The sequence below is a fragment of the Falco rusticolus genome, chromosome Z (assembly GCF_015220075.1).
Source record: "Falco rusticolus isolate bFalRus1 chromosome Z, bFalRus1.pri, whole genome shotgun sequence".
NCBI lineage: Eukaryota > Metazoa > Chordata > Aves > Falconiformes > Falconidae > Falco > Falco rusticolus.
The window spans coordinates 69,084,079-69,093,710 of record NC_051210.1 but is presented as its reverse complement, the minus strand read 5'-3'; the positions used below and the strand labels follow the sequence as shown (position 1 = coordinate 69,093,710).

Here is a 9,632-nt window from a genome sequence, read left to right as displayed (position 1 = left end):
AATACCCCCGTGGTCAGCTGGGGGCAGCTGTCCGGGCTGTGCCCCCTCCCAATACCCCTGTGCCCCCCCAGCCCCTCGCTGGTGGGGTGGGGTGAGAGGCAGAACAGGCCTTGGCTCGGGGTGAGCGCTGCGCAGCTGTAATGCAGACAGCCCCGCGTTACCAGCGCTGTTTCCAGCACAAATCCAAAACACAGCCCCACACCAGCTTCTGTGAAGGAAATCAACTCTGTCCCAGCCAAAACCAGCACAATAGCCAACAACAGAAGATATGCAAGATATGACAAAACTGTTGATATGCCTGTAACCAACTTTCTCCTGTTGTCAGAGGGAATCTTTACCTTCTACCATTGTATAAGTAAATTTTAGAGTCGCAAGACTGGTGTGATTTTGGCACTTACCTTGTACTCCCCTTCACAGGGGTGACAGAATGTTGGATTTTGACCAGGCATATAATTTACTGAAGTTTCATTTCAGAGAAAATCATCAAGGTTTTTTTCTGAGCCTAAACATTTTTCTGCACATTTATCAACCTGCTCTCCAAGGACACTGAAGATAAAATGATACTGTGACATATTTACGCATGACCTTATGGCATGGATGGAAGGATGACCCCAGTATCTACAGACAAGCATTTTCATCACTTTGCAATCATCTACTTTATCATTCACCAGGTGGTTAACGCAATTTGTTTTCATGTGTCATCTAGTACTATTTTCAGAATGCAGCCACACACTAACATGAATGATTAACATCTTAAATGCTGTAATTTCAAAAACAGTCTTAATCAAAAGGTAAAAACCAAGTAATTATGAAAATGAATGTGATAATTATGTTTGTGATTGACCCAACAGAGACATCAGTAAGAGAACATGGAGAATCCAGCTGTTAGCTGAGTTTTGAGCTTCATTATTTCCGTTTATCAAACCCCTCCACCTTCAGCCAAGACCTTGAGGGTTTTGCTTGTGCTGAGGTCTGACATGCTGGTGCAGACACAAGCTAATCTTTTACTGCTCCTAATGGCAGGACAGAACACCATGAAAAATGACAACAATAGAGGAAGCTCAAGATTTTTAATCTTTACTTTATTGATTCTTTTGCCAATACATAGAAGAACTTTGATGTTTAGTTTGCAGAGTTTACAGTACAACTACATATTCTATAATATTTCATATTTTTTTTTGCTTTTTTTTCAGGGAAAAAAATCAATAAAATTGAAGTGCAGTAAGTCCAATGTGGTAATATAGTAGAATCATCACCTTCTTCAGGACAAAGGGTATCAACTGTCCTTGTCTTGTGAAGTGCTGTCAGCAGGCGGTGTCTCAATAAACCTTCATGCATACCATCACCCACCACAGAGGAACGAGAAGCTCTCACCCCTGTAACACGATCCTAGCAAATACTGCTTAGAGTAAACTTTATCTATGAAAATACTTACGAGCGCTTTAATTTCTAATCTTACTTTACAAATCAATTAGAAAATGGAGCCACTGCTTTTAGCAATTAGCTTGTGCGGATACATGATGTTTTCATAACAATACCAGTATTCTACTGCAATATATTGTTCTCAAGATAGAAAAATTCAAGTGTGACATACAGATATTTGCACCACTGTTTTTTTATGGAGAGAGCTTGTTCTCCTTTCATCCCCAGTTTTCATCCCCAGTTTTCAGCACCATATTGGCTTTTGCTCTCTTGCATTAACACTGATACAAATAAGAGAAGACACAGAACTCAAATATCCAGCATATATGGCAGTCTTCAAGTACTCTTCCACACTCTTGATCAAGTCTGATCTCCAAGCTGAAGATAAAAGACAACCTGTTGCATGGACCTTAGCTAATTATTCCTCACAACATCCCCATGAGGTACGAAGGAAAACATCCTCATTTTCCAGCAACAGGAGACAAGGCAGAAAGCACAGATGAATTTTTTCAAGGCAGGAAGTGGAGAAATGGAAAAGCTGAAACTCAGGAGTTCGTGGCTCCTAATTCTTTGCTTCAGAAACCAAGGCGCGGAACTCCTAGACATCAGGTCATTAGTCTTTTCATAGCCATACATTAATAACAATGATGGTTTCTGTGCGTATGCCAGCAAAGCATAGTTCTATGGCAGAAGCAGCACACACCTGATCGCATGCACCCTCAGACACTCCTCCAGTACTTTATATATGCCAATAAATGTTTGCTGTAATTAACTAATCAGTCCTACAATTAATGTACTATAGGTAATTGCAACAGGTCAACATTTCATTTATAGATTTCTTTAAGACTTCCACAGCTATTTAAAGATTATTTTTTTCTCTGGATAAATTAATAGCAACTCCCTTTCTCTACTAAATAATAGTACTTATACTTCTTTAGAACCAGCATCCATTTTGAGTACTGTTTACAGGAGCTCTGAGTAGTGATGAGCAAGATACCTTCAGGGATCACATCCGTGCTCTCAAACATGCTCCAAAACAAAAAGTTTCATACTGAGTGAAAATAGAGTCAGTTTTTGCTATACAGAGACTTTTAATCTGCAAAACCTCTGTGAGCAGAACTTCAGTCCACCTCTACAGCAGTAGAAATAGCCAAACTTTAAGTAACTTGTTTGGAATGAGTGAATAACATAGGGAATACACCTAAACAGAGACAATAGGTTAAAACTAAAGCTTGATAAAATCTAACTTGTGCTAAACCTGTGCTAATATTCTGGACCACTCTGAGCAATGTTGTTTCAAGCCTTGCATGCAAATTACCTACCAGCCACTCACGTCTATATGTTTAATCAGGAAATTAGCACTGGTCTTTGTACAACACACTTTCTTCCCATGGGCTCAGCTTCAGGTCTTGCCTACACATTCAGGCTATACAACACCTTACCACCCATTAGCACCCATAACTTCAAGTCATAAAACTTAGTATTGTGGCAGTACTTTTGTACCTACATAAAGGTGCTTACAAAGGCATTTTGTTTATTCCTTTGTGGGAATAAGGATAACCTACTTGGTATTGAAAAGAGATTATCAAAGAATTGTTTAGAGTAAGGGCAACTAAACAAAATAATCTCTCTAATAAAAACAGCTTTACTGCTATCAAGTCCATGGGTGGATCAAGACCGATTTTATAACTGTCCCATGAAAGAGAAGCATTTCTTACTTTAGCATGGAAAAATGCAGTACAAAGGCTAGTACAGGAGCTAAATATTGTGGGATTTTCCTATCTGTTTCCCTAGAAATGTGTTACAGTGCTTCCACAACACACACTGACAATGACAGTGAATACCTCATCCACCTAGTACTAGAATGCCCTTCTACACCATATCCCAACACTGCTTATCACACACATGATAGGCATATAATTATAAATTTATTTGTGCGTATACAGTTTACATGTTTTTCAGTCACTTAATCTGCTCCTGTCCTGATATCAAACATTATGTCAGGAACTATTTTAACTGAAGTGTTTTACATGTTACTATTTATATGAATGACAGAAACCATTACACTTTAAATGCAGATTTCCAGTCAGTTCATGCTCTGTATAATAAAGACCTGCTGTGCTGATTTGGTATGTGAGATCCAATGCTGTCATATTACCCCCTTGCAAAAGTAACAGTCATTTTGTAATTAATAACAGGGAAAGGAAGATCTTTCTCAAACAGCAGAACCAGTATGAAAGAATAAATTTTCATTTTGATTGTCTCATGGCATTCATTCTAGTTATCATGAGTTTGGCTTAGTTTTTGCCAATGCCTTGATTGGCAAGTCATGCAAACTTACTGCTTCCAGCTTTAATGAGCTGCATTCCATTCAGAAGAAACTTCAAAGTGCCCACAACATTCTCTTCCCCTGTTTTCCTGTGTAACACTGGAAGGACAGACCTGACTCCAGGAACAATCTTAATTTGCCTTTGAATGAGGGCTGGGGAGAAGGATTCTACCTGGAGAATAAGAGTGGTTCACATGGGACAACGTGTAGCCACCAGTTGTCTGCATGGGGATGGAGACTTTTCGATTTCCCTCCTTCATACTAGTCCCATTCTAGTTTGTAGGATTTAAATATAAGGGGTCAGAGTTGGACATTGGGAGGTGTAGGCTTCTTAATGCCAGCTGACACACACCATGGAAATAGTAGATAGATACATTCAGGGCTAAGGACCCAGTTATTTCCACTGGTATATACAGTTCTGTCACAGACTCATTAAAAAGTTCAGGAAAAGGCAAGTAAGTCCATATTCCTGATGTCTCTCTACAACTCCAGAAAAAAACAACCTCCACACCTTTACAGAAGAATGGACATGATAAGTGCTATAGTTCCAGAGCAATGGAGTGACTGGTAAGTTTAATGACATCACAAAAAGCAGAGGAAATCATAAGTTTTGCATGATCATTTTCTGATTCTCTGTGAAAAATGTAGTATTTGGCAGAGACAATACAAGGCATTTTTTTTACAATATTCATTAACATTTTAGTACAACATTATTCAAAATTTAGGGAATAAATTCACCTTTTCAATTTCAATTGGTAATGTAATGAAGTTAAAATACAACTTAGGCTGATACTTAAACTCAGGCTGTAACTATCTGGAAACTACTTAAAGAGCCCTTACAAAAAAAAAAAAAAAAAAAGAAAAAAAGAAAAAAAAGAAACAAGTAGTAAAATTGCAAACCAGACATTGATTTCTCTTCACTGAGCTCCCATTTGGAAACAAGCCTTCTGGCAAATTAAGCCCAGTCTGTATTTCACGTTTAAATCTGCCTCATTGGTATTAGTTTTGGCGAAACCTAGCAAAAAGGAGGGAAAAAGCACAACAGTTAGCATAGAGATATGGCAGTACAACCCACCTTTCATTTCCACCTCTACCAGCTATGTGCCACTGAAGACTAGAGACACTGTCTTTATTTAAATTGACATATTTGAAGTATTTCAGAGATAAATTCTCCCGTAACTACATTTTCTGATGCAGGAATACAAAATATCCATGGCGCCAGTATCCAGCCTCTAAACTTCATTTATTTTGAACTGGGTTACTGATTTAGGAATGCAGATTAAACTTGGACAGCCGAACCTGTATTTGCCCCTGCTAACTGCATAGTCTTCTCAGATGGCTTCCAATGCCAGCAGAAACAAGAGCTGAACTCATGTGAAGCAGTTCCTCAATTATACAGCATACAGTAAGGCACATGAACATAGCTCAAAAATTGGCCATGGCTTAGTTAATGCACTGGCCCGTAGATGGTCACAGCTTGTGTACAGCGGGCCTGCACTTGCTGTGAACAGCAACAGGAGAGAGAGCTGCACATGGGCAACAGCCTCAGCCACCACCTTCTAATCCACTTGCATACATGCATCAATACACCGAATGATGCTGAGGCAACAAAACAAGTTTATATTCAATACATGATTGAATGGCCACTGCAGCATCAAAACAACCATGCCAAGGAATCTTAGATTGATTATTCCCCTTATTTGCTCAACAGCCAAGTTCATTCTGCATTTCCTCCCCACCCACCAGGAAATAGGATGCTGTCCGTCAATGCTAGGTCTGTGGAGAAGTAATCAATTGAGTTTTAGAACACACACATTAGTAGAAGATAAACAATCAAATGTATACACATACAATACACACACTGTACCTATAGTATATGTATACATTGGTTTGTTTGATGATGATATAATGCAATACTTCTGATTTTACCTATTTTTTTAGAATTTGCCTTCTTCCATTCACATTCATTTGATTTGTTTCATGATGATAGTTTAATACTTATAATTTTATCTTCTTTAAAAAAACAAACCTACTTTTTTCCATTCACATTCATGTTTGTGTGAGGATAAACTTATATATTCTATTGTTTTAATACCATAGTCATAAAAATCAATTAGTGATATTATAAAATATCCAGCAGACCAAAAGTAAAACACAGTAAGCCTAAATAGGAAACCAGATGAGGGAAGAAGGCATAAATGGGAACAATACAGAGAAGACTTTGAAGAGTAGCAATGGTTAACATTTGATTAAACCCCGGCTGCAGGTCTACACAAATACCTGGAGGAAAAGCTCTCCACAGAAGATCCAAGCCTCTTTAAATGTCTCCTGTTCCTAGCCCTATATAAATAGGTGCCCCAGGATGAAGATCAAAAGTAACTCATGTGATCTCACTTGTTCAGGCAGTTCCACAGATAATCTGGCTCCTAATTAATGTGTCCAACTGAAACCTGACGTACTGCATTGAAACACCACATACTGCATTCCTTCTGCCTCCTTATCCCTTCTTTTTCACTTAACAGTACTGAACAAGCTAACTTATGAAAAAGTGATAGAAAAGGGTCTTTCCAAGCGTTAAAGCCTCTTTCTCCAGAAATACAGGGCTGTATTTCCTGGACCAGTTAGATTTCCACATTACCCTTCCTCCAGCCACCATATATCACACAACCTTATGAGAACAGCCAACAAGGAAAGCTTAGCTCATGAAGAATGTGTTTACTGTATCAAATGCTAATGAAAGGTTTTCAGTGGATGGAAACTGTTCATTGATTTTTCAAAGTTGTGTGTGAAGTAGGATAATAAATAGATGTAATAGGTACAAGTGTAGAGGAGCTGGAGAAACTCCTTTAGTGCACCAGCATTCCTGGGCTAGCTCCAGAAATGTTTCAACATTTCTGACTCCAACTGCCTGTGTGCCTCACTTAATTTGGGCCCATATCTGCCTCACCCAGAGATGGTTCCATTGAATTAAGGGAAAAAGCTGGAGGATGAAGATAGCACCATTAAAATCTGTATGCTGCTAATGCCAAAGCGATTATTGTTTTTCTGCTGACGCAGATTTTGATGCCATCAAAACTTCATTTTGCATCTGAATGAGCATATTACATTAAATGTAATGTCTGAACATCTGATGCTAACAGCTGTCATTTGTGTGTACCACTATCTGCTTCTGAAAGGGTCTGGCCCCCATGAGTGCTAAGTGCCATAATGCCTACTGAAGATAAAAGAGGTGGTAAGAGCCCAGCACCGCTCAGAACTGGACCCAAGTACAACTCTTTGCTCTAAATAAAATGTGATTAAATAAGCAGAAAAATGCTAATATAACAAAAGGGTTAGTTTGTGCGTGGAAAACAAGGAGTAATCAAGTTTGAAATGCAGAAAGCTCCCTGAGTCCAGTGCTTTAAATCCCAGTAGAGTCAGTCAATTTAGTAACACCCCGTGCTAAAAGCACAGCATTTGGTAAGGGCTGAATGTGATTAATGAGGACTATTCTACACTACACAGCTGCAGAGTTGCTACTTTCTTAAATACTGCCTAAGCAATACATTCTTAATATTGTTACACTTAACAGGAAGAACAGCGTATCTTGGAACCTTCAAAATACTTTGCTAATGTTGAACAGGTAGGTGTACTGGGAGTTTGCCTGGGCAGTCATGTACGCAGCCTCTGAACTGGTAAGAGGACACATGGCCTCAGAGACCTCCTGCAATTCAAGCTTATTGAGCCTTTGATTTCCAACCCCAAACTAGTCTTTTCAGCTACACAAACAGCTCTATGCTTATTTCATTATGTCTTTTTTCATAGCAAGCAGTTCTTTTAAGGCCTGATTCTGAATGATAATGAGTTGTAGTAACTTCTAATGACCTTATCAGGTGTGTAAAAGCAAGTCACTGTTCAGAAATGTAAAAAAAGTCCCTCAAACAAACAATAACAACAACAAAAAGATGGACCAGTGTTAGCATATTTGTTAAAATAATAAAAGTTGCTTATCCCTTGTTAAGTCCTAATTATCTGAAAATGCAGATAAAAGCAAACCACAATTCCAACATCAGCTTTTGTACAAAATTGTTCCTGATGGGCCTTTTGCAGTGGGGTGAATGATCTGGAAAAACACAACATCCATCTAAGAATGGACTCGAACCTGCAAAAGCCTGTTTCCTCAAAGCAAAATGTAGTTCCAGAAAAGAAAACCATATCCTCTGTTATTTTGTACTCACTGGCTTGAACTTGGATAGTAAATTTCTTTTTAAACATACACTAGTCAATTGCTATTCAGCTACCTAACTTTTCCTTGGCAGATGCTTTTCTTAAACTCCAAGTTATCTTTTAAGATCATTTTGTAAGACAGCTTTTACATTAAGAAAAAAAAAAACAACCAGGGAGGATGGTGAATTTTTACCTAGACAAACTCACCCTGATTATTTTTATAATGGAATACATCTGTAAAAGTATGGTTCTCAGTTTGTTCTCTCATGGTCTCATCAATGTATATGCCAGTACAAACCCAAGCAGATTACCTTCCAAGGTGATCTATATGCTAGCTACAGCAATCTGATTTCAGCATGCAAGATAAGCCAACACTTTGTCTTCACAGCACAGTAAAATCAAGCATGAATTGTTTATTTCTTATATGATGCCAGTCTATAATGAAGATAGTTGACTCTAAATCATATTTTCTTTAACATTTTGTGGTTGCAAATGTCCTTCAGATGTTTTTCCAAATAATTAAAAATGCTGTGAAAATGGGACTGTACAGCCAGATGTGTCTCAAAGAAAGCTGTATCGGCTATAAAGTTCTCCTCTACAGAAAGGAGTTGCCTGCATGGGCAGAGACAGTTATCTATAAAGGAACAACCATCCTTTAAAATCTCACTTGTAATGAACCTAGAGAGATGTTTTATTTCAGAACATTCCATGCATCCACTGAAAAAAGCTGCTAGAGAAGGGTCAGTTTCTCAATTTCCATCAGTTCTGTTTCAAACTAGCGAAACATGATCCAAAAAACCTGCTTTTACTGTAGCAAAACAATATCGCTAAAGTTCCTGTCACCAATATAAACAGGAACAAGATGTCTCATTCAGTGAACATAAATAATCACAAGCACAACTGTTACATTTTCAAATAAGCCTGAGGCAGAGTCTTCAAATGTAGAAAAAAGGACCAAGGATGCTGCTTTCTGAACAAATGCCTATGGCAAGGCTCAAACCTCTATTTCCCAGACCACAAAACTAAGTGAAGGAGCTGTAGGTGTTTGCTGTATATGAAAATCGGGACATCAGGGGTCTAATATTACACAGCAGTGATCCAGTCTTGCTGTCACAGATGTCAACAGAAGCTTTGGTAAGGATTTCAATGAGGGGAGGACTGGGTCACTGTGGCCTGAAAACATTCTTTAGAAGAGTTAAAAAAAAAAGAGAAGGGAATAGCTAGTGCTCTTCCATGCCACAGCTTTAACAAATCATTGTGGTTCATGCTTTCCATCTGCAGAGCCCTAGAGATTTCAGGCACTTTTATAACTACCAATCAGTAGGTCAGACTGACCCTCTCACATACCTTGGCTGAGGTACATGCTTTGCAAGCAACCATTGCTTTGCAAGTATTTGCGCAAGCCACATGCTTTCAAGATAAGTATATGAAAGTGCATAAACAAAGCAGCATCTACATATTTCATGCCCACAGCTCCTTCAGTGCAGCTCATCATTTCATGCGTGGCCAAGCACCCATACAAGGCAGACTGCGTGAGAGTTTGCCTTCAGGAGAACTAGGAAATGGTGCCTGTGAAGTGTCCCTTCCTGATCCCAGTCAGACAGATCCCAAGGACCTAGATGGTGGATTGTTGCAATACCTCTCACCAATTGCTGACTTCAGGCTATCCTAAAGA

The 9,632-nt window shown here is 38.8% G+C and overlaps 1 protein-coding gene across 1 annotated transcript in view; it reads right to left on the bottom strand.

Moving 5' to 3' along the window:
* Window positions 1-1,065: 1,065 nt before the first annotated feature.
* The window catches only part of OXCT1 (3-oxoacid CoA-transferase 1), an 85,926-nt gene continuing 77,359 nt past the window's right edge, over window positions 1,066-9,632 (bottom strand). The window contains exon 17 of the mRNA XM_037373736.1: window positions 1,066-4,766. Coding sequence (XP_037229633.1) covers window positions 4,731-4,766 — 36 coding nt within the window. The 3' untranslated portion in view covers window positions 1,066-4,730. The remainder of the gene's footprint in view (window positions 4,767-9,632) is intronic.